The sequence below is a fragment of the Polypterus senegalus genome, chromosome 12 (genome assembly GCF_016835505.1).
Source record: "Polypterus senegalus isolate Bchr_013 chromosome 12, ASM1683550v1, whole genome shotgun sequence".
Classification (NCBI taxonomy): Eukaryota; Metazoa; Chordata; class Cladistia; order Polypteriformes; family Polypteridae; genus Polypterus; species Polypterus senegalus.
The window spans coordinates 104,734,848-104,760,900 of record NC_053165.1 but is presented as its reverse complement, the minus strand read 5'-3'; the positions used below and the strand labels follow the sequence as shown (position 1 = coordinate 104,760,900).

The 26,053-nt window shown below is 37.3% G+C and overlaps 1 protein-coding gene across 2 annotated transcripts in view; it reads right to left on the bottom strand.

The window, feature by feature from the left end:
- Positions 1 to 25,999, bottom strand: part of wdr76 (WD repeat domain 76) — a 27,371-nt gene extending 1,372 nt beyond the window's left edge. The window contains exons 1-12 of one of the 2 annotated variants that reach the window (XM_039773107.1): positions 25,914 to 25,999; positions 13,434 to 13,712; positions 13,249 to 13,341; positions 13,090 to 13,151; positions 12,455 to 12,587; positions 11,773 to 11,862; positions 11,610 to 11,650; positions 11,374 to 11,527; positions 11,124 to 11,288; positions 8,994 to 9,109; positions 5,403 to 5,501; positions 2,258 to 2,410 (exon numbers count right to left, since the gene is read on the bottom strand). In XM_039773107.1, coding sequence (XP_039629041.1) covers positions 2,258 to 2,410; positions 5,403 to 5,501; positions 8,994 to 9,109; positions 11,124 to 11,288; positions 11,374 to 11,527; positions 11,610 to 11,650; positions 11,773 to 11,862; positions 12,455 to 12,587; positions 13,090 to 13,151; positions 13,249 to 13,341; positions 13,434 to 13,712; positions 25,914 to 25,952 — 1,424 coding nt within the window. In that variant the 5' untranslated portion in view covers positions 25,953 to 25,999. Of the gene's footprint in view, positions 1 to 2,257; positions 2,411 to 5,402; positions 5,502 to 8,993; positions 9,110 to 11,123; positions 11,289 to 11,373; positions 11,528 to 11,609; positions 11,651 to 11,772; positions 11,863 to 12,454; positions 12,588 to 13,089; positions 13,152 to 13,248; positions 13,342 to 13,433; positions 13,713 to 19,139; positions 19,796 to 25,913 lie in introns of those variants that run through there. The other variant, XM_039773106.1, reaches the window with a different exon arrangement.
- Between the last annotated feature and the right edge of the window lie 54 nt (positions 26,000 to 26,053).

Sequence of the window (26,053 nt, the reverse complement as noted above, 5' to 3'; positions counted from 1 at the left end):
CTTTTCTACATAGTCACCTTCCTTTACGATGCAATGTTCCCAGCGTTGTACCAACTTTATAATGCCATCAGGAAAAAATGTTTTTGGTTGAGCATGTATGCACTGATGCACCGTTGCTTTCACATCAGGGTTCTTTGTCAATTCCTTTGCATCTGTCACACTAGCATGGCCAGTTTTGAACATTTCAATCCACTCATAGACGACTCTACGAGAGAGAACTTTATCCCCACATGCAGAGATAAAATTTGTGCTACTGGCACACCTTCTGCCCACAAAAAGCATATAACAGAACACTGTTCCTCTTTGGTACAATTTATGAGTTTTGCAGCCATCTTCACAACAGGGTGCCAACTTTTATACTAAACTGCAAGGGCAGCTATCTTGGCAGACAGAACTAGTCATATGACACTCTTAGGGCTCATTTATACTTCACGCTCAGAACGCGTACGCGCCCGCATCATGGCTGCCACGCGTTCCCAGCGTTCATTTCATCGTCCTCTGAGCAGGTCCTCAGAAATTAACGCGACAGCGCAGCGCGCGAGTTGCAGTACCAGCAAAAAGTCGGGGGGCGCAGTGTGCTAAAAGTCTGAACGTGACGTCAGAGTGTTTGATGAATGGCTCAAATATAGCGCTATACATTATGTTGCCGATGTGAAGTTGCAAAATAAAAAATAAAAAAATAGACGGCACAAAAGATGGTATGTGAGACTTAAAATGTATCGTGTCATTTATATATGTCTTTTTTATTTTTTAATTTTTGCAACTTAACAACAGCAACATAATTTATAGCGTTATATTTGAGCCACTGAGAAAAAAATAAAGGACACGGTGAAAACGTGTACTTTGTGATTAAAGTGGAAATTTCGGCTTTAATCTCGAAATTTCCACTTTAACCTCGTAGTTTACTTTATCATTAAAGCAGATGGTCGCAAACGTCATCCCAGTTTTTAATCGCTACGAGCGTCTTAGACCTGACAGCAGGTAAAGTAAAACAATAAAAAATAGATGGCACAAAAGATGGTATGTGAGACTTTTAAAATGTATCGTGTCATTACGATCGGGAATATGCGACGCTTGAATATAAAAGCACCACGAATGCATCTGTATGTCGGCATTTTGCTTCAGCAGCGGAAAGCAGCAATAGATCGCCAAACAGAACAAATTAAATATGATATTCCAACTCTCTGCACATTTAGAATCTTTAGATTTATACTTGATATCACTTTCATGATGAAATGCATTAAAATGTGTATGTTACATTTTACATATAATTTCGTTTAAATAATGAATACTGTTAATAAATACACACATGGGGGAATAATTACACACATGGGGGTGTCACTGTGTGGGCGATAGCACTGCTGTCTCAGCAGGGAGTTATGTTGCTGGTATTCCACACTGTGCTCCGGTTTCCTTCCAAAGATATGGAGATTTGGGGATTTGGTGCCGCTAAAATGACGCTAGTGTATGTGTGTGCTTGTATTCACCTTGCAAAGAGCTGAGGCCTCGTCAAGGGACTGTTTCTCACTCGTGTCCAATGCTTCCTGGAATGGACACATACATCCCTGGATTTATGGATTTAATCAATAAACATCCTTTTCAGAGATATTGCGGTATAAGATGTTATCGGAATTTAATAGGTGTTCTAGGCAATTCACAACACAGAGAAGCCGAACATGTTCTCACCACGATAATATCTCGCACTGCCACCTGGTGGATTCCTCCAGATTTACGTAAAGAACGCGCGCAAGTATAAACACTACAACGCTTGCGTAGCAGGAGCGTCCTCTGCAGCATGCGTCGCGTCAAGTATAAATGAGCCCTTAGACACAACCAATTACTACTCCTCCCACATTCACCATTTCCAAATAAAAAAAGTGCAGAAACATTTTGAACAATCATCATTGAGAAAGAGACAGAGATAATATAGATGGAGTAGGGAAGAGGGGGTGAACACACAAAAATACTAATTAGGTACAAGTAAAGGAGAATACTCTTCTCAACCCCACAATTTTTTGAATATGAATAATACAGCAAAAGGAATGCTGTGTGTTATATTTGTTAGGCACATATGACTTTTTGTATGTTTAATGAAGAAGGGAATGACATATGAGTGAATTTCTTACATTATACAGATGTTTAATTGCATTTTTCTTTAATTTGCACTTCAAGGTCTTTCAAAATATCCTGCAATATTAAAATCTGTATACAGCTGTTAAAGATTAAATTCCTTAAAACCAACACAAGAGTCACTAACCTCACAAAGTTATCCATACTTGTAGTCACAATTCTGTTGCCACTGTGTGCTGAAAAATAAGCCGAGCTGACGGTACTCTTATTTCCCACAAGTGAAGAGACATCATCACTGCCTTGTGCCTTCAGATACCTAATATCATAAATAGCTGCCCCACTGCAGAAAGAAAAGCACAAATAAGAGTGAGATGTTCTGAAACTCACATTAGCTGCAGAAACACCAATACTACCTTTCGCTTGAAAAAACACTTTAGAAATCTCTTAGGTCTTCCTTCACCTGCTGCCTTATGTTTTTGTGGAAGACACATGCAGACATACTGGGGGTTGGGAGGAGGCTTCATTATTTAGCCAAATGAAAAACAAGGAATTCCACCAAACCAACAAAGAAATAGTGAGAGAGGACAATACAATGTGGATATCACAGAGAATAAATAAAACTTGGAAAATCCTGGACACAAAAGCCAATGTTAATGCCAGCAACAGAAAGAAGGTAGAAAAAGTTTCAATCATCACAGAAAATACTCTGTAATCAAGAATAGTCTTAAGTCATTGTTGCAATTTAAAAATTCAAGCTGGACATCCCTTAACTGGTGGAACTACCATCTGCTTGTTTAGTGCAACATGCAGACTGATGGAATCTAACAGAATAGTTTCCTTTGTGTGTTATATAGAAGTATATCATGTAAATTACTCTATTTCAAATTTACACCAGAGTACAGAAAAATTGTATATTCCAAGAACATCCCTTATGGCTTAAAATTATCTAAAGGTCCAATTGAACTCATATCTAAATTTATATATCTAATTTAAATATGCTGGTACAAACACTTAAACAGGTGGTCACAGATTCAAGCACTTTACAAACTCACACAGTAGGCATTTTTCCCTTACAAATGCTGCTGTTTTCCCATTAAACCTCCTTTCCTCCTCCCCAGGGTTCCTGAAACCAATTCAAGAACTAGCAAAGTTAGGTGGAAATCAAGCCAAAACATACAAGTTTCAAAACATGCTATAGTGATGATGTCACCAACTGGTTTCAGTTTGTATTATCTGGCGGATAAGCCTCTTTCCAGGATACGGTTACTCTCTATGTCATTTTTACCATGTTGACCAACATAGTTAAAGCTGATAAATGTGTTCCTGATGCCAATATAAAAATGAGGGTGTTAACATAAGAGGGGGAACCAAAAACACTTTATTAACCAACTTACTTACAATTCTCTTTTAGTCACTTTCAAAAAACGCTCCTTGAGATGCCATATACAGTCATATGAAAAAGTTTGGGAACCCCTCTTAATTCTTTGGATTCATTGGCTGAGTTTTCAAAGCAGCAACTTCCTTTTAATATAGGACATGCCTTATGGAAACAGTAGTTTTTCAGCAGTTACATTAAGTTTATTGGATTAACAGAAAATCTGCAATATGCACCATAGCAAAATTATACAGGTGCATAAATTTGGGCACCCCAACAGAGATATTACATCAATACTTAGTTGAATCTCCTTTTGCAAATATAACAGGCTCTAGACGCCTCCTATAGCCTTTGACGAGTGTCTGGATTCTGGATGGAGGTATTGTTGACCATTCTTCCATACAAAATCTCTCCGGTTCAGTTCAATTTGATGGCTACCGAGCATGGACAGCCTGCATCAAATCATCCCATTGATTTTCGATGATATTCAAGTCAGGCGACTGTGATGGCCATTCCAGAACATTGTATTTCTCCCACTGCATGAATGCCTTTGTAGATTTCAAACTGTGTTTTGGGTCATTGTCTTGTTGGAATATCCAATCCCTGTGTAACTTTGACTTTGTGACTGATGCTTGAACATTATCCTAAAGAATTTGTTGATATTGGGTTGAATTCATCCAACCCTCAACTTTACCAAGGGCCCCAGTCCCTGAACTAGCCAGAGCATGATGGAACCTCCACCAAATTTGACAGTAGGTAGCAGGTGTTTTTCTTGGAATGCGGTGTTCTTCTTCCAACATGCAAAGCGCTTTTTGCTATGACCAAATAACTCCATTTTTGTCTCATCAGTCCAAAGCACTTAGCTCCAAAATGAATCTGGCTTGTCTAAATGAGCATTTACATACAACAAGCAACTCTGTTTCTGGTGCAAGTGCAGAAAGGGCTTCTTTCTCATCACCCTGCCATACAGATGTTATTTGTGCAAATTGCGCTGAATTGTAGAACGATGCACAGATACACCATCTGCAGCAAGATGTTCTTGCAGGTCTTTGGAGGTCTGTAACCATTCTCACAATCCTGCGCATATGCCGCTCCTGTATTTTTCTTGGCCCGCCAGACCTGGGTTTAACAGCAGCTGTACCTGTGTCCTTCCATTTCCTGATTACATTCCTTACAGTCGAAACTGACAGTTTAAACCTCCAACATATGGTTTAGGGGAAGGCTACAAAAAGCTGATACTGAACAAGTTTTGTTTTCAGATCTTTTGAGAGTTGCTCCGAGGATCCCATGTTGTCAGAGCACAAACAATTTAAGGAGAGTCAAAGGGAAGCAAAACTTGCAATTGACCACCTCAAATACCTTTTCTCATGATTGGACACACCTGTCTATGAAGTTCAAGGCTTAACGAGCTAATCCAACCTATTTTGAGTTGCAAGTAATCAGTACTGAGCAGTGACATGCTTTTAAATCAGCAAAATTACAAGGATGCCCAAATTTTTGCACAGCCAGTTTTTCACATTTGATGTCATACAACTAAATACTGCTTCACTAAAAATATCTTTGTTCGGAAAACAACCCAGTCCTCAGATGTTCCTAGGAAATGAAAGACACACCACTGTTATTTGTTTTTTTTTGTGTTGAAAGTAAAGTATAATGCAGGCTGAGAGGGGTTCCCAAAGTTTTTCATGACTGTATCCCAGTACTACTTCAATTCCTGAAAACATTTCCTATGCTCATCTTTTGTTACCATATGTACAGCCTCCTGTGTGTTTTTGTCTTATGTGCAATTAGTGAGAAAAACATACTGGACTACACAAAGTATGCAAACTTACAGACAATATTTAAACACAAGTTTTAAAACCAATATAATCAGTTCTCACTAGATCAAAAATAGGCTATTGCCTTAAATTTTGATTTTTGCAGTTAGTCAACAAGGATAGTTATCCAGTGTGCTTACCTTTGACCTGCAATTACAAAAACATTACGATTAGAAGGATGAACACTGACAGTTCTCACTGTCTTGTTCTTCAGTTTGGCCTGTTTCTCATGGGTAGTCCTGAAGAATGAAAGTATAAAATATTTAGAAGCACTGAAATTCATCAACTTTAAGGTAGAAGGTACTTAGTTTGGAGAATAACACTACAGATGAAAGAGCTAGTTTGCACTGAATATGTGGTTGTCATAAAACCATTTTATTAAGTGAACACTGCTTGTTGGAATGAGAGCACAAAAATTTAAATTTAAAGATATAGACTTTAAAATGCAGTGTGAATAAGTTTTAGACTGAAAAAATAAGGAGTTAGAGATAGGATTATTTCACATTCACTTTGTAAGGATGGAATTTTCTGGAGATGCTGAAATTGTCTTCAATTGCAACATTTCACAAGAATAGGAGTGGTGAGTGAAGCAAGACCACAATAAGCCCAAACCTATATATTTCAGTAAATAACTTGATTTTAATAAAGGAGATTGTCTACTCCAGAGGTTTTAAAATACCCAGTGCTATAGGACTACTACATCAATAGGTCTCCATTTTAATAAATATTTAACAAGGACCATATGTTAAATAAATTGCTTAACTGATGCTCAAATTAAAAATTTCCTCCAATATATGCTCCTCTTAGTGTAGTAGATGGAAATCCCACATAACATTTGTACTGTTGTGCAGATTTGCTTTAGAAGCAAGCAGCAAAAATGTTTTAAAAAAAGTCATTTGTTTACACACAAAACAGACAGAAATATACAGACACTCCAAACTCAGGATGTTCAAACTGAAGACACATAGCGGGAGTTTCTGCCTTGGTGTAGAAACTTCTTTTGGTAACAAGAAGAGACACAATTTCTACTTTTTCAACAGATTTGCAACATAAGTGTGGTTGGTGCCTTTCATCTAATTCAAAACAGTAAGTGTTTTTGAATACTGATAGTTTTATGAATGTACAGTTAAGTCCATAAATATTTGGACAGAGACAACATTTTTTTAATTTTCGTACTGTACATTACCACAATGAATTTTAAATGAAACAACTCTGATGCAGTTGAAGTGCAGACTTTCAGCTTTAATTCAGTGGGTTGAACAAAAAGATTGCATAAAAATGTGAGGCAACTAAAGCATTTTTTTAACACAATCCCTTCATTTCAGGGGCTTAAAAGTAATTGGACAATTGACTCAAAGGCTATTTCATGGGCAGGTGTGGGCAAGTCCGTCGTTATATCATTATCAATTAAGCAGATAAAAGGTCTGGAGAGGATTTGAAGTGTGGTGCTTGAAAGTGTAAGATTTTACTGTAAACAGACATGCGGTCAAAGGAGCTCTCCATGCAGGTGAAAGCAGCCATCCTAAAGCTGCGAAAACAGAAAAAACCCATCTGAGAAATTGCTACAATATTATGAATGGCAAAATCTACAGATTGGTACATCCTGAGAAAGAAAGTAAGCACTGGTGAACTCTGCAACACAAAAAGACCTGGATGTCCACAGAAGACGACAGTGGTGGATGATCCCAGAATCATTTACATAGTGAAGAGAAACCCCTTCAGAACAGCCAATCAAGTGAACAACACTCTCCAAGGGGTAGGCGTATTGATATCCAAGTCTACCATAAAGAGAAGACTGCATGAAAGTAAATACAGAGGGTGCACTGCGAGGGGCAAGCTACTCATAAGCTTCAAGAATAGAAATGCTAGATTGGACTTTGCTAAAGAACATCTAAAAAAGCCAGCACATTTCTGGAAAAACATTCTTTGGACAGATGAAACCAAGATCAACCTCTACCAGAATGATGGCAAGAAAAAAGTATGGAGAAGGCGTGGAACAGCTCATTATCCAAAGCATACCACATCATCTGTAAAACACGGTGGAGGCAGGCAGTGTGATGGCTTGCGTGTGCATGGCTGCCAGTGGCACTGGGACACTAGTGTTTATTGATGATGTGACACAGGACAGAAACAGCCAAATGAATTCTGTGGTGTTCAAAGACATACCTGTCTGCTCAAATCCAGCTAAATGCAGTCAAAGTGATTGGGCAGCGTTTCATGATACAGATGGACAATGACCAAAAACATACAGCCAAAGCAACCCAGGAGTTTATTAAAGCAAAGATGTGGAAAATTCTTGAATGGCCAAGTCAGTCACCTGATCTTAACCCAATTGAGCATACATTTCACTTGTTGAAGTCTAAACTTCAGACAGAAAGGCCCACAAACAAACAGCAACTGAAAGCCGCTGCAGTAAAGGCCTGGCAGAGCATTAAAAAGGAGGAAACCCAGCATCTGGTGATGTCCACGAGTTCAAGACTTCAGGCTGTCATTGCCAGCAAAGGATTTTCAACCAAGTATTAGAAATTAGCATTTTATTTCCAGTTATTTAATTTGTCCAATTACTTTTGAGCCCCTGAAATAAAGGGATTGCGTTAAAAAAAAATACATTAGTTGCCTCACATTTTTATGCAATCTTTTTGTTCAACCCACTGAATTAAAGCTGAAAGTCTGCACTTCAACTGCATCAGAGTTGTTTCATTTAAAATTCATTGTGGTAATGTACAGAACCGAAATTAGAAAAAAGTTGTCTCTGTCTAAATATTTATGGACCTAACTGTATTTAAGCAGAGACCATAGAGTACAATCGTTCACCCTTCTTTAGCTTTTCCTACATGAACATGACTCCATATTAACAAATTAAGGACATTAGTTTCTCTTAAACGCAAAAATAACATACTAATAAGAGTGATGTATTTACAACAACAACATTTATTTCTATAGCATGTTTTCCTACAAATAATGCAGCTCAAAGTGCTTTACAAGATGAAGAAAAAAAAAAATATATAAAAAATTAGGCAATACTAACTGACAAAGAATACAGTAAGGTCCAATGGTCAGGCAAGACAGAAAAAAAAAATCTGCAGGGGTTCCAAGGCAATGAGACCACCCAAGCCCCACTAGGCATTCTGCCTAACAAATTATCTAAATCAATCAGTCAGGCGTACATACTTCTGTATCCCTTTACTGGGTTTGAACTTCGGATGTCAGCGCTTGAGGTGAAGCCTTTGACGTTGCACCACAGCGGCTGGTTTGCTTATTTGACAGGGTGAAGATCACAGTACAATATTACATTCCTAGGTCTGAATCACAATCTGGTTATCTAGGTGGTTACCTACCAGTTTCACCCTGTCAAATAGCTTGCTTAATAACTTCTTTGTATAGGTTATATACACTCATATATTGGATTGTATCTATATAGGTTACAAAGCAGAAGCAAATTATAGAAAATCCAGAAGGTGAATCTTAAATTGTATACTGCAATAGTTAGCTATAAATGAAACAAATGGTGAAATACAAGAAATGTACAATGCTCACAAAAAGCAATGACTTTTTACCTAAGAAAAACAGAAAGATACTAGCAATTAACCACATCACCATATATACTAAGCAAATAAACAATACATTTAAATGGACAAGGTATCAGCCAAAATGTGTTGTGAATATCTCTAAAGGTGAACAGTGAAGCAACGAATTTAAAAAACTTCTATGATAAAACTGAAAATGTTTACCTTTGCGTCCTCCGGTCTACAACTGACACCATAGCTTCCCATTTACTAATCAACAGTGTTGAACCATCTTCAGAGAGGAAATCAAAGCTGGACAAGCTATCCTCAGATCTGTACACCTGAAACAGTGTAAAGAACATGCTGCTAAAACTCAGTACTTCTATCATACTCCCAATCCCATCTCCTCACCCCATATTAACATTTTTCTTTGGCAATGGCTAAATGATACTTTTCACCCCACTGTTTTTGTGCCTCTTCTCCTATAAGCAATATGAACATTCCATTATTTTATTCAAACCTAAATTACTCTGGAGTCTGTTTTCCCCATTTCTCTATCTATTGATAACTTACCTAAAGCATAATATTTGAACACTGCGTTTTACTCTTAAACCCTCACATCAATTGGTGTAGCACATGGATGTGCTACTAGGCGGTCTTAGCTATTCAAGTAACTAGCTAACTAATAAATTAGAGTAGACAACAATACCAACAATGTTGGCGGGGGGCGTTTATAAGTTAGTCGTATATGTATCTAATTGCACATTTTTTGTTGATTTTATGTGAAGTGCAATGTTAACCAATGACTATGCTGTTACTGGGGTGGACATCTGGGTCACATTTGAACAAGTTCTGTTTTATATTATAAAAGTATTTGCTAAAGTTGTTTCTTTAACAATATCTTATTAAAAATACATTCGTTTTGTATGTTGTGAGTATACAAGTGGACGACTTGTAACAGCTGAAATGGATTTTGTGGACAGCATCCGATTTATACCTTTTAATATTAAACTAATAATAAAGAAGAGTCAATTTAGGCAAGAGAAGCATTTGTACAGCACAAATGAGAATAGATGGGTGTGAACAGCACCAGAGAAAGTTGATTGAGACAACTTTGGTTCTGGGAAAACTCTCTCACTAGCAGAACGGGTTCATTTCTGCAAAAGGCAAGATAAAATCCTTTAAGAAGTGGTGTTTTTTTTTTATTGGCTAGTGAATTTGCGAGAGGGTATGGCTGGCCTTAATGAAGAGACTGTTGATGATCATCTCCTTGGAATGTGAAGTATGGCTCGGCAAAACTCTGATTAAGAAACATTAATATATGGTAATTTGGATGTAAATTTAAAGTTTTTTTTTTTTTTAAACTTAAACTCACTGTATTATTAGTGTAATAGTGGTGTATTTGTTAACTGTATTGTACGGTAATTTGTGTGTGGGAGGGTGAAGCTACAGCACAGGATATTGTAAATAGATGAAATATTTAATATAATATGATATGATATAAATAGTTTATATTTTCTGTATTTACAATAAGCTCCTTTCTTTTCTTCAGTTTTCTTTTGTTGGTGTGTTTTGTACTTCACACCAAAAAAAAAAAAAAATTAAAAACAACACACTGTTCCACTCCTTTCAGACTAGTATGGGGCTGCACTCTGATCCTAATCTGGAATCCTGAGGTAGTTCATCAATGCTGTGTATCAGCGCATGCTCCTAGCCTATCTCAAAATTACTTCAAACATCCATCTTCAATGTCATTCCACTTTACTATTCTACACTAGCTACTACACGTCCAGCAAGTTTTTTCTAAGGTTGTTGTGCCAAAAACACTGCAGTTGTAACTAAGCAAAAGAATCTGTTCAGTCATACACTTTGAAGAATATCATTAAAATGAAACAGATTTTTAATAGTCTGGAAAGCTTATGGAGCATGGACACACATTTGTTGGTTCTACTCGCTACATACAGGTAGGGTCAGCAAAACCTTATGGGTTGTTCAATAGTGTAGTATTTGTTACACATACATTTTTATACTCAGTTTTTATATTAAACATTAAGTGCACAGCTTGATTTCATTTCCATAGTCTATATTTTGATATTAAAAGTAAACTGTCAAGTCAGACTGTACCGGTATAAAGGGAATGATGCAGCAATGAGTTACTCAATTGTCTATTGACATATCCTAATGCAACATTCTAAAGAAACCTATGGTTAGTTTTTTGTTTCATTTTTGTGATTCATGTTTTAAAATATACATTTAATTCTGTGACTGCTTCTCAAAAGTGTTATAACACTTTAAAGTACCGACACAAACCTTGGTCCCTAATCACAGTTAATCTTATTGTACTTTAGCACTTACCTCATCAAAAATAGACCTTTGGACATCAGCACATCGGATGGTGCCATCATAGCTCAGAGAGATCAACTGGGCAGGGTGTCCAGGAGAGAACTGCAAGGAACTAACTGAGCGACTGTGTGGCTCAAACATGTATATGCTCTTTTCATCATTGCTAGAACTGCCATTCTAAATAAATGAGTATTTAAGAGGTTAAAAAAAGCACATCTAACTGTAACTGTAAGCAATTAAAAGTAATAGTTATAAAACTCACCACATTCCATAGGCCTACGTAACCTAATTTGTCTCCAGCAGCCACTAATATACGACCAACACACGGGTGGACTGCAACAGAGAGTATGCGACTCTCGACTACTTTAGCCACCAGATCATTACAGATACTCATACTGCTAAGCCGTTTTTTGTACCTTTATAAGTAAGGAAGAAATATGAATTACAAAGAATGAAGATGAAACCAGAAGAATGACAAGTTAGAAAATAATTTCTTACTTCTTTAAGCAGGTTTGTTGCTCCTGCAACCTTTTAACAGGCTATTAAAAAAAAAAAAAAACACTCATGACACATGCATAAATAAACAAGTTGCCAAACAAATGAGAAAAGTAACTGCCACTCCCTCCCATTTCCACAAATGCATCAAGGTCACCTCACTCACCTCACACCATGATTCAACAACATCAACTGGCAAGCATCCAATCTCTACGTTTATAGGTACAAGTGGGAGAGGTCCAGGGGGTTTCATAGGCTGGAAGGATACAGACAATATGTCCCAATATAACCCACGGCAGAATTGTAATCATTTGCAAATTTGTGATTAGTTTACCAGGTAGAATTCTTATGACAGTTCAAGATGCATGCCTTCTAATTATTTAGGTACCACATCAATATTGGATATCCCATTTGAACTCATTTCCATATTGACATTACTCATCCATCCGCCCATTAATATGCCTAACCAGTTAAAAGCTATGAAAAACCAGTACATTTTACTGCAGCACTGGATACAAGAGAGAAATATGTAAATCCAGGAAGGGTGTCAGTCAATCACAAGGCACAATTGTTCATTAACCTAACAAGCACATCTTCTGGACGTGGAAGGAAATTCAGAGAATCCAGAGACAAACACATTTAACAAGATAAACCATTAGCAATATTGTTAATACTGTTAAGATTTTCTAAAATGTTTGCACATCAACGAATATGACCAATGACAAAAAAAAGTTTAAAAACCTTGAAGTATTTACTAACTGTTGATCAAGTATCAACAGATGCCAATTCAAACACTGTTCTAAGATGAATGGAAAACTGGAGCACATAACATTCACCCTATGGCTTACATTTTCCTCAAGGTTTGTCTGTGGCTTAGGTGGTGGTGGTTTTGGCAGGCTGTTTCCAACTGGGTCTAACTTTAGTAGCCTCATAGACCTTCGAGGAGGTACCTTTTTGGTAGGAGCCTTTACAACTTTTTTGCTGTGCAAAGTTCAAACAAAAAAAAGAAAAAAAGGAATAAAAACAAAACCATGTAATTCTATTAGACGGATGTCACTACAAACTAGTTACCAAATATCAAATAAAAATATATATGGATTGTACATTTAATTCACCCAACATTTTTGTGCTATTGTAAATATCTTGTTTTTTTTTTCCTTTTGCATTAACACACAAGTGATGGAGCTTATGTTTGTGCAGGCCTAAGATTTAGCATGCAATAAGCCAATTTATAGTGTATTAATCTTGATATGAACTTATTTAAATGATACTGTAAAGGCAAGAAGTGTTACTTGAATCGCAACATTCCTGTGGAGTATATCTACAGCTATTTCACAACAGCCTGGACCAAACAAACCTAAATGATTGAAAATCTGGTCAATGGTACATAAAGATGTGGTAAAAGTCTAGTAGAACTAGGCATTTAATCAGTTTTTTAGACCAAAAAAAAAAAAAAAAAATATATAAACTTTCCCTTCCTTACCTTTTTAATGCAGAGATGCTCGGTGATTTTTTTGTGCCCAGTCTTTGCAGAGCTTGCTTTGCCTGATATAGAAGAAATTATTTGTTTAAGGATTAAGAGTTAGAGCAACCTAAAAAGTTAAGAGTCTAGAGAAAAAGTTCTAGAAAAGGCATCTCTTACCTGAGGAAGGTTAAGAGCAGAGAAGAAGGCTTGGTTCTGGCGGATATTCTCTAGACGTTTCAGCTCATATTCTGAGAGCTCACCTTGACCAGGCTGCAAGGGAAATATTGGGCATACTTTAAAACTCTCCGGGGGGAAAAAAAAAAGTCAGTCAATGGAAAAAGAGTAAATAGCACCTTACTTACATAATCATTATACACTGGCACCGTATCACTATCCGAGTCTGTACTGTTCTCTGAATTCCTGCTGAGACACTTCTTGGGAGATGCATTTTGTTTCAAACAACGCCGCTTACTGGACTGTCTTTGTTCTTCTGAACTACCATAACCAGTGGATACATATACATCAACTAGGCGTTTTGGGGGCAGACGCAGGCGTCGGGGAGAGCTGGTAATCTTCTTTCCTTTAATATGATCTGAACGGTGATGTACTGGAGAAGTCTTGCTCTGCACCGGAGTCTGCTCCTAAAATTCAAAGATTGTGACTCAGAACATTACACAGTAGAAAAATAAACAATGCTCAAAGAAAACCCTAACAACCCATTTAATTCTCTTGCACAGTGACCACAGTACAAATAACTAATGATAGTTATAGAAAAGGATTCAAATCCTCAAATCTGGCTAGAGTATATCCCTACTTTGCTAATTGCATGGAACATGTAAACCCTAGTGTATGAGCCATTTATTACTTAGCATTTTCTCATTCTTATTTTCTTCTAAGTACGAGGAATGCTTCAAAAGTTTCTGAAATTTTTGAACATCCCTTGTATAAATAGGCATACATATTAGAATGTATGCACATTTATTAGTGCATAGTCAATGAGAGGTTGTAATGATTGTAATGAAATGTAATGATTTATTTCATGATTTAGAAGAAAATAATAAACAAGATTCTTGGTGTCATATCTGAAATATTAAAATTTGTGCTCAATTAAAAGGTTTAATGTTGACTTATTTTATTTTTTATTGTGTCTTCTATTTTTCTATTCTTCATTTTGTAAAGCACTTTGTGCTGCATTTGTTTTGTATGAAAATTTGCTATATAAATAAATGTTGCTGTTGTTTAAGGTCTAACTATTCTTGATAATAGTAATTTGTCATTTTTCATTTTTTTGTTAGATATAGAGGATTAGATCCCTACTAAATGACCAAAAACCAAAAATATTATCTGTATAATCAATTAACTTAAAGACTAAAACAATACCCCAAACTCCTATGCTTGGACTTTTTAATTTTTACACTTATGGAAGTGGCTCTTAGTGGGCTAAGACCACCTGTAAAGAATCAAATATCAGAAGAATTATATTCTGGTTCAGCAACATTGAAATAGAATAAAATGACAATTCATATGTCTATATTACTAAGTTTTGTGAAAAGGAATAACTTTGACCCTTTGTACATCATTAATGGGGTAAACTCCTTGGGTTGAATGATATGGCATGCAAAACTTCAAGACCTTCTGATCATTTTTGCTAAAAAAACTCCCATTGGTTTACTCTATCATAAGGGAGTATTTTCCTGAACAAAATACAGTTAAAGAATTACCTAAAAAATTATGTTTTTTTCTGATATAGAAGGTCAAAAATAGAGGGAACCAATACATCATGAAGAGTGGAACGGTATATAGATTTCAAAACTTTCATAAATAATTCCTATGAATGCTAAATTTCAGAACTTGTTCTTGGGTAATGATTTATTCATGAAATAAAGGTGCGAGAATTGGCTAATTGTCCAGATCAAACTCAAAAGAATCATTAAATGATGTATGCCAGTGCAGACAATCAACTGTATGAAGAATAAAAAAAAAAAAGTGTGCACTAAAGTTAAAAGAAAAAGGCTGTAAGAAATTAACATTTTTATATGTCCTTTTTGTTGAATGCAAAATGGGACATAAACATATTAGTTTTAATATTGTTTATATACAGAGTTTAACAATTCCAAAAATGAACTGTAAAAAAAACCCAAAACAATACATTGAAATATAAATGTTTTGTTACTTGATTATATTTCTATGAAGAACAAGAGAATAATCAGTAACATGAGTTTTTGTTTGTCAATATTGATACACAGTCAAATATTATTTGTAGGAGATTATGTTCCTGAAAAGCCCAGCAGAAACAAAAATGGTGGATGCTGAAGCATTGATCCAATGGGAAAAATGGGGTTACATTCTGGTGGTCAGCATTCAATATACACTTTTACCACCTGTTACTGCAGACACAATTTTATATACCAAAAATCAACTAAACTGATCACAACTTGGTAAAACACTATAATTAGGACTTTAATTCATTGCCATAGTTAAAATTTTAATATCTATCTGAAAAACAGTGCAAATCATTAAATCACATTTCCAAAGCAGACACCTTTAGACCTGAGCACTGGTGGCTGAAAACAGAGGGAGGGAATGATTCGAAAACTGTTCTGGCTCACATGGGTAGCACTCATTGATGGTGACACTGGCTATGGACCTGTGGTGGGCAGGGTCAGCCCCTCTCTTTCTTACTCTTAATCAGTAATGATCCATCCGTAGTCTCACATATCGAAAACTTAAGACTTAATTTCTCTAGACAGACAAGTTTGATTGCCTTCTCGATGCTCTGCCAGAGGCTGCGAGTGACTGATCAGAGAATCTCACTAAACCACCCAATTGCCCTTAGCGACTGATAATGTATACAAAGAGAGAGGGCCTTAATCAGTGTGAGCTTATGATCCATACTTACTAGGAATTCCTCAATTGTGAAGAACAATCACAAGCCCAGTCCCTATCACGAATGAGATTCAACGACTTACCCACACCTCTCTGCACCAGGGAGATGCATGTTAATTTATTCATTTCAGCATGTGTGCAGCCTCTAAATTTAAGAGCATCACACACATTATTGCTCAGTCTCGTGCTGATGTTCAATGACACGTCTCTCAGAAGATGGCGAGTGTTGTGAAATGGATTATACTTTTATAATACTGGACGAGCTAATCCGCAGATAGCAAGCATTTACTGTAACTTGGCCTCTCTTATGCACACATTTTAAACATCAACCAGTACTGGTTAAACAAAAGATGCTGATGATAGGACATCAAACAGGACACACATGCACTTCAGTACTCTCATTGAGCTTCACTCAATCAATTTATACAATTTACGGAAAAGAGCCGCTCAAAAAGAAAAAATCATTTTAGAGTCACTCATCACTAGCTTGGACTGTGGTTGAGGTGTGATTGGAGACCAACACAGAAATCATGCATTACTCAAAAACAGCTATATCTACTTTCATAAAATTTCATATTCACATTATTGTTCATGCAATTTAAAGGACAGATTTAATTTCAAGAATTTAATTGGGGGGGGAGGATGGGGGAGACGAAAAGCACAACAAGCTTGCATTATTCCAAAACTGTTGAGTAGATGCTCATGAAATTGTGCATGTACTGTATATTACAGTTAACTCATCTTAACATTCAGTTTATGGAGTTTTAAACATAAATATGGGCTCAGCAGAAGGAACACCAGAAAAGCCGGTAGATTTGCCAAGCTCATGTGCTGTATCAGGGTTGAAATTATTTAGCAAGGTACCCAACTTTATTAATATGGTATTAAACATCTATTTGTGAAACCCCAGTAAACCAGGAAATACAAAGAATGGTCTCAACAGCAAGGAGTTGCTACAATTATGGAATCCAATCACACACAAAAAGAACAAATTCTCAAGTCATGACAGCAGAGACATTGATAGAGAGGCATTGTGGAATTCCGCTTATCTTAAGTTCAGTCCGGAGTGCCCAATGCAGTTGCAGGTTTTTGTTCAAACCAGTTTCTCAGTCAGTCACTGTTACCTTTAATTGATCTCATAACTTAATTAGCCAACACATTTATTTAGAAATGTAACAGTACCAGAATCAAACTTAGTGGAAATTAACATATTTTTCCTGTATATTTCAAAGCCTCCTTTCTTTTGTTTATTTTTTTATTTCACTTTTTCTGTGGAATTTGCTTTCTTAACTGGGTCTGAATACAGACAATTAAAAATAAGTAGAACTGACACCCACCAACACAAATGACTGAAAAAAAGAGAAACTACTCCAGTGTTACACACCTGTGTGCTTATTGGTATATAATTCTCTAAATAAGAACATTAAAAAAACTATTTAAAAGGAAAAATAATTAATTCTTACCATCCAATACATGCAAATTCCCGTTTTTGTTTTTCAGTACAACTATGGACATAAATCAGTTTGTAATTTCTGTATAGATACAAAAAACTATAAACTGTGAAACAGCCCAATTAAGGCAGAAATCCTTAAGTGACAAAAATGGGTTGGGGAAAAAAAAAAACCCTGAGAACCACTGGTATAGATGATGAATCGGCTTGGCTTGTCTTGAGCCAGCAATTTTAAAAGGGTCAACAATGGAAAAAAAAAAATACTTTCATACTTTAACCAATTATACAGATAATATTTGTGCTACCTGAGTAGCAATCTAAGCTATAACGTAGATATCAGCATGTTCACCATTAACATTTGTAATGCAACATCGACTGGAATGTATTTTGTAATACATGTAGTAATAAAATGCAATGCATTTTTCGTTCCAACAGATCTCTTAACACTAAAATTAGCACTGCTTTTGCGAACCCTGTAGCCAATTGTAAGTATACGGAGACAGTTCGACCAGCTGGACACACAGATGCACATTTTATTTAGATGGATAAATTTCTGCAAGTAGACTCGATCCGTCCGTCTAGCAGTTACTCTCTGTGGAACGTATCCATCATTAATGTTTGAAATGCACCATCTATTGTAATATTTTGTTTGATGCATGCAATAATAAAATGCTTTGCATTATAACAGGAGATACATCAGAAACAGTAGCACTGCTGTAATTTATGTACAGGGTGACACAGAAAAACGGGAACTTTTGAAATGCGTAGTGGCAGCACTGCGGAACAGGGACCTTGAGCTGTAAACAATCTCGCCATTTAGTAATTTAGTAATCAATTGCAAGGCAATCAATGGCAGCTGTGCGAGAACTGTTCGGTAACCGTGTCATCTCAAGATTCGGTGACATTCCCTGGCCCTCAAGATCACCGGATTTGTCCGTTTGTTATTTTTTCTTGTGGGGCTACCTTAAGAGTGGGGTCTACACGACTCGGCCAAGGAAACTGAATGAATTGAAACAAAGAATTCAAGACGAAATTCGTGGTATCCCAGCGATCAATGGGGAACCTTAACAGCAGATTGGAAGAATGCATACGTACAGGAGGATGCCATCTACAGGACGTAATTTTTTTTTTAGACATTGATAATTTGGATTACTGTCTCTTAAAAGGCAAGTTTATTGGTTCAATTGCTGTCAATATATTTTTTTTTTTGTTGGATTTCTTCTATTTTTATTGGGTTTTTCAAAAGTTCCAGTTTTTCTGTGTCACCCTGTATTTCCCGTCTTTTACAACCAGACGGCCACACAGACTGACATTTGTTGGCAGATGGCCGGACAACGCCGGGTAATTTAGCCGATAAAGAGAATGCACAAGCGCTAAATAAAATAGCCGAACCATTACTAAATTTCAACATAACAAGGCAAAATTTAAAAATTCAGAAATGTAATTTCACATTTGCAAATTCCTATACAAGGCAAATATTATTGTGTCTTTCTGTAGTGGCATAATAAAGATCTAATGCAGTAAGTAGCAGTATACTTAATTAAATCTTAGCTTGAAAGAAACCCCACAACCACCGAAGTCTTTAATGGCAGGAGTTTAGAAGCAGGGCATAGACTTTACCGTACACAAGCCCTAAATGTCATTATTAATTAAAGTTACCAAAACTCGCCGACCCATATTTCCGTGCCCGGCGCGCAGCATAAACACAAACAGTGCCGTGAGAAACACATACCTGTAGCTTCTGCAACTTCACGACGAGTCTCGGACTGTTCATTCTCAACAGCAACTCCTTCCTGGCATCTGTCTGCATTCTAAAAGTTTGTTAAGTCGATGCAACACTAAACCTTCAAACCTCTTGCTGAGCCTTTCGTCACCAAAGCGCCAAAGAAGAGTGGAATCAGGTGACCGCCAAAACCCTTCGAAATGCTAAAGCGTGACCACTTCCTTTTTGCCCGCAAGAGACGCGCCTCTTCCGTGTCGGTAATCCCACCCATAAATCCGAGCGGAGCAAATTGAAAACAAAAGGTAGGCAAGTAAATCAAGAGTCTAGCTGCGGAATATAGTCTAAAGTGCAATACCCGCATTGTATTGAAGAATAAGAAGAAGTTGCAGAAAAATAATATTTTATGATGTCCACGTTCAATTCCGCTTTTTACAATTATATACTGTGTTACGTCTCATTTGACTGTCATCAACACATTGACAGCAAACTATTGGTCTGATGTTCAAATAATACTCTGCATAACATGTAAAACATAAAACGGGTAGAGAGGAAATGACGGATGCGTGTTGTTTTACACATAATTTAGCGATGCAATTCAACACGGCGGGTTGAGGCCTATCTTGTTCGAAATTTGCTTGCGACAGGAAGCACGCCAGGTGAATGAGAATACCCTAATAAAATTTTAGAGAGCTTTTATAATAGTCACCTAGCGACATCTATCGACCTTTTTATATTATGGCACGATCATTTTTTCAAAATACCGTATGGAAAGCGTTGCTACTGTATTATACTGTTGTATTAGACACTGCAGTGTGCGCTACCTGTCAACAGTTTGGACACCCAGAAATGTTAATGTTTTTGATTGAAATTAGTACCTTTTAAAAACCAAGATACCATTACAACGATTTCAGATACAGCCAAGATAGCATTAGTGTTGCTTAATTGTTATTGCTACTTGAAATGACTGATTTATTATTTATATTGACAAATGACTGCAAAGCCCCATTTTCAGCAGCAATTCCTTCAGCAACCTAATGGTAAACCACCTTAGCTTATTATTAATTAATCATGTTTAAATTTCAACTGTTTATTGGAGAAACCTTTGTAAATGAATTAGGGATAGTGCATTCTGAGATGCTGGCCAAAGAGGCTCCTTCTTCTTCTTTCGGCTGCTACCGTTAGTGGTTGCCACAGCGGATCATCTTCTTCCATATCTTTCTGTCCTCTGCATCTTGTTCTGTTACACACATCACCTGCATGTCCTTTCTCACCACATCCATCCATAAACCTTCTCTTAGGCCTTCCTCTTTTCCTCTTCCCTGGCAGCTCTATCCTTAGCATCCTTCTCCCAATATACCCATCATCTCTCCTCTGCACATGTTCAAACCAACGCAATCTCGCCTCTCTGACTTTATCTCCCAACCGTCCAACTTGAGCCAACCCTCTAATGTACTCATTTCTAATCCTATCTATCCTCGTCACACCCAATACAAATCTTAGCATCTTTATCTCTGCCACCTCCAGCTCTGTCTCCTGCTTTCTGGTCAGTACCACCATCTCCAGCCCATATAACATAGCTGGTCTCACTACCTTCCTGCAGACCTTCCCTTTCACTCTTGTTGATACCCGTCTGTCACAAATTACTCCTGACACTCTTCTCCACCCATTCCACCCTGCCTGCACTCTCTTTTTTACCTCTCTTCCACAATCACCATTACTCTGTACTGTTGATCCTAAGTATTTAAACTCATCCACCTTCGCCAACTCTACTCCCTGCATCCTCACCATTCCACTGACCTCCCTCTCATTTACCCACTTGTATTCTGTCTTGTTCCTACTGACCTTCATTCCTCTCCTCTCTAGAGCATATCTCCACCTCTCCAGGGTCTCCTTAACCTGCTCCCTACTATCACTACAGGTCACAATGTCATCAGCAAACATCATAGTCCACCTGGACTCCTGTCTAATCTCATCTGTCAACTTGTCCATCACCATTGCAAATAAGAAAGGGCTCAGAGCCGATCCCTGATGTAATCCCTCCTCCAATCTGAATGCATCCGTCTCTCCTACCGCAGACCTCAACTCTGTCACACTTCCCTCGTACATATCCTGTACAACTCTTACGTACTTCTCTGACACTCCCGACTTCCTCATACAATACTACAGCTCCTCTCGAGGCACCCTGTCATATGCTTTCTCTTGGTCCACAAAGATGCAATGCAACTTCTTCTGGCCTTCTCTAAACTTCTCCATCAACATCCTCAGAGCAAACATTGCATCTGTGGTGCTCTTTCCTGGCATGCAACCATACTGCTGCTCACTAATCATCACCTCACTTCTTAACCTAGCTTCCACTACTCTTTCCCATAACTTCATGCTGTTGCTCATCAATTTTATTCCCCTGTAGTTACTGCAGTCCTGCACATCTCCCTTTTTCTTAAATATCGACACCAGTACACTTCTTCTCCACTCCTCAGGCATCCTCTCACTTTCCAAGATTCCATTAAACAATCTGGTTAAAAACTCCACTGCCATCTCTCCTAAACACCTCCATGCTTCCACAGGTATGTCATCTGGACCAACAGCCTTTCCATTTTTCATCCTCTTCATAGCTGTCCTTACTTCCTCCTTGGTAATCCTTTGCACTTCCTGATTCACTATGTCTACATAATCCAACCTCTTCTCTCTCTCTCTCGTTCTTTTCATTCATCAGCCTCTCAAAGTACCCTTTCCATCTGCTCAACACACTCTCCTTGTTTGTGAGTATGTTTCCATCTTTATCCTTTATCACCCTAACCTGCTGCACATCTTTACCAGTTCGGTCAAAACAGGCTAAGTTTAAAAAAACCATATCTAAAACTTGCAAATAAAAAAATTAAATAATGTCTGGAACAAAGTATTTTGGTCCACATTCCAGAGTCATTGTTTTCTGTTTTGTAGATGTCACATAACTGAGAATTATAAAGCATTTTGTTTCTTAAACTACAGACACTGATGTACTTATCCTGTTATGGAGTTGTGTATCTGGGCCCTCTCCTTTCCTGGTTAGAAAATGCAAACATATCAGGATACATTGTAGGAGATGGATTATTAATTCAATCATTTTCTGATCACTTTAATTCAGTTTTAGAACTGGTCCAAGGATATGTCAGCTGTAGTTGGCTTATGGCAGGAACAACCTCAGGATAGTTGCTAATTCACAGAAGATGATGGAATTTAAAATGAATAATTTGATTTAATGCCAAGGTGACATATTTACAGACAGCCCAAAATTGAAATACGTATGTCTTATTACATTTTGGGAACATTTCACTTAAAAATATTATTTTGCAGAACACAGAGGTATTAAGAAATACAACCAAACACATTTTGGGGCCTTAAAACATTATTTACAGGATATAGAGAATACAGTTTTCACCAAGATAGCATAGTTCTGAGTATTGTTGACCCGTTCAAATTTGTATAAGCAACTTTCTCAAAATTCAATGTTCATATATGCCTTTGCAAAGCAAAATATATGATAGTATATTGAACAGCATTAGATAACTTCAAAGTGTTATAACTAATTGAATATCCATGCAATACAAAGTAGCCCATAAAGCTTGATCAGTTAGCATTAATAATTATAATGACATAACATTAAAAGAAACAAAGCTGGAACAAACAAAATGCTGATCCACTCATCAGTCTCTTAAAGTAACAGTATGTATTGTTCTCTGTTTACTAGTAAGATAGTACAGAGACAAAAACTTCAGAAATATGAGTATCTGTCAGTAAATCCTTCATTATAAAAACTGACAATATATGGATTTTTAGTCTTTCCAGTTAAAAAAATGTGCCTGCGATTAGATTCAATAAGTTAAAAAGTCAGCTTGCTCACAACCACTTTGTAAGAACATCCATGGTGTGCCCATTCCTTGAAATTTTGATGGACAAGGAAGTAGATTGTAAACTGGGTTTCTAGTCCATAATTACCCCTGGTATAATGATTTTTTTTACCATATTACAGGGCGAAACTCAATTACAAAATATTTTGCCACTACTTTATGTATGAAAAAGGGAAAAATACTGACTACTAAAAAGAAAAACAAACAGACTACATTATATGCAATTCTTTACTGGGCACAGCAACTTGCCCATCTGTCAACGTACCTACAAATATTGGCATTACAGGTGCCGGTCATAAAATTAGAATATCATGACAAAGTTGATTTATTTCAGTAATTCCATTCAAAAAGTGAAACTTGTATATCAGATTCATTCATTACACACAGACTGATGTATTTCAAATGTTTATTTCTTTTAATTTTGATGATTATAACTGACAACTAATGAAAGTCCCAAATTCAGTATCTTGGAAAATTAGAATATTGTGAAAAGGTTCAATATTGAAGACACCTGGTGCCACACTCTAATCAGCTAATTAACTCAAAACACCTGCAAAAGCCTTTAAATGGTCTCTCAGTCTAGTTCTGTAGGCTACACAATCATGGGGAAGACTGCTGACTTGACAGTTGTCCAAAAGACGACCATTGACACCTTGCACAAGGAGGGCAAGACACAAAAGGTCATTGCTAAAGAGGCTGGCTGTTCACAGAGCTCTGTGTCCAAGCACATTAATAGAGAGGCGAAGGGAAGGACAAGATGTGGTAGAAAAAAGTGTACAAGCAATAAGGATAACCGCACCCTGGAGAGGATTGTGAAACAAAACCCATTCAAAACTGTGGGGGAGATTCACAAAGAGTGGACTGCAGCTGGAGTCAGTGCTTCAAGAACCACCACGCACAGACGTATGCAAGACATGGGTTTCAGCTGTCGCATTCCTTGTGTCAAGCCACTCTTGAACAAGAGACAGCGTCAGAAGCGTCTCGCCTGGGCTAAAGACAAAACTGCTGCTGAGTGGTCCAAAGTTATGCTCTCTGATGAAAGTAAATTTTGCATTTCCTTTGGAAATCAAGGTCCCAGAGTCTGGAGGAAGAGAGGAGAGGCACAGAATCCACGTTGCTTGAGGTCTAGTGTAAAGTTTCCACAGTCAGTGATGGTTTAGGGTGCCATGTCTGGTGTTGGTCCATTGTGTTTTCTGAGGTCCAAGGTCAATGCAGCCATCTACCAGGAAGTTTTGGAGCACTTCATGCTTCCTGCTGCTGACGAACTTTATGGAGATGCAGATTTCATTTTCCAACAGGACCTGGCACCTGCAAACAGTGCCAAAGCTACCAGTACCTGGTTTAAGGACCATGGTATCCCTGTTCTTGATTGGCCAGCAAACGCGCCTGACCTTAACCCCATAGAAAATCTATGGGGTATTGTGAAGAGGAAGATGCAATACGCCAGACCCAACAATTCAGAAGAGCTGAAGGCCACTATCAGAGCAACATGGGCTCTCATAACACCTGAGCAGTGCCACAGACTGATCAACTCCATGCCACGCCGCATTGCTGCAGTAATCCAGGCCAAAGGAGCCCCAACTAAATATTGAGTGCTGTACATGCTCATACTTTTCATGTTCATACCTTTCAGTTGGCCAACATTTCTAAAAATCCTTTTTTTCCATTGGTCTTAATTTATATTCTAATTTTCCGAGATACTGAATTTGGGACTTTCATTAGTTGTCAGTTATAATCATCAAAATTAAAAGAAATAAACCTTTGAAATACATCAGTCTGTGTGTAATGAATGAGTCTAATCTACAAGTTTCACTTTTTGAATGGAATTACTGAAATAAATCAACTTTGTCATGATATTCTAATTTCATGACCGGCACCTGTATATCTATTTTATAAACGACAAAGAGCTTTACATTTACTGTAACATTTACTGACTTAGAATCGGCTCTTTACATAATTAACAGTGTTAGCTTAATGGAGCACACTTATATCCGTCTACTTTTATTACTATTTAATATATTTTTCTTTGGTACTTTTCTATTTTCGTGACACAAGACGGAAAATTTACGATTAGGCACCCAAAGGGAGCATTAACATTAGGGACCAATAGGCAACTATGATCCACCACCACTAACTTTAAGGTTAGTATTTATAGTTGGAGTAGGCCAGTCTTTGCGTCACGATAATAGATTTGCATCATTGATACAAAGAACGATGACATAATGCAGATTTAATACAGTATTAACTATTGGCGTTTAAAATTTTTTTTTTACCATTTTGCATTGGACATATCAGATTAGTTTTAAAAACCTTATAACTAAGAACGTAGCGATACTAGAAATGCCGAAGAAGGAACCTTTCTATGGTTGGAAACGTAGTGATCTTTGAAACCGTAACACCATGCTTCATCATAAGCGTGGTCCAGGCCACGGTGAGTTTGGATTACAGCGCGTGATTTAGATGTAATCTTTGGTGGAATCAAAAGTGGCAGAAATCGCCCCTCGATCTCCACTGGACCCGACACTTGTTAACATAAATACATATTAAGGCAGCATCATCTCAACGTGAACCCGTCAATCATATGTGGTATAATAACGTTTATTTTGTTTTTCTTGTTCTCTTTTAGCTTGCCAGAACACGAGCGAAACGCAAGATTATTGGCTGGAAAGCTAAACACTTGCGCAGAATTTAGAGTAAGCTCAGGTTGGTTGAAATTTTATCCACGTGATGTAACCAGGAAATATCTTGTTGGAATGATTGCCGCGTCTTCAAGTGCGTCAAAAATGGTGACTTGATTTTTCCTACTGCTATTTTTTGTTACACTTACAAGCTTTCCGAACAGCACTATACAGTATATGACAGTTGTTATAAACTGAGGTTGAGGAATGTTCGTTACCTGAGAACTGCTCCGGCCTGTCATAAGCAAACCTCCCATTCTCCGTGCAGGTAGTAATACGGTGGTTTCTGCAGATGAGCGATAACGGTGCAGCGCCTTTCCCGAGCACCAAATTATGCCACCCGCACTTGCTTATTACT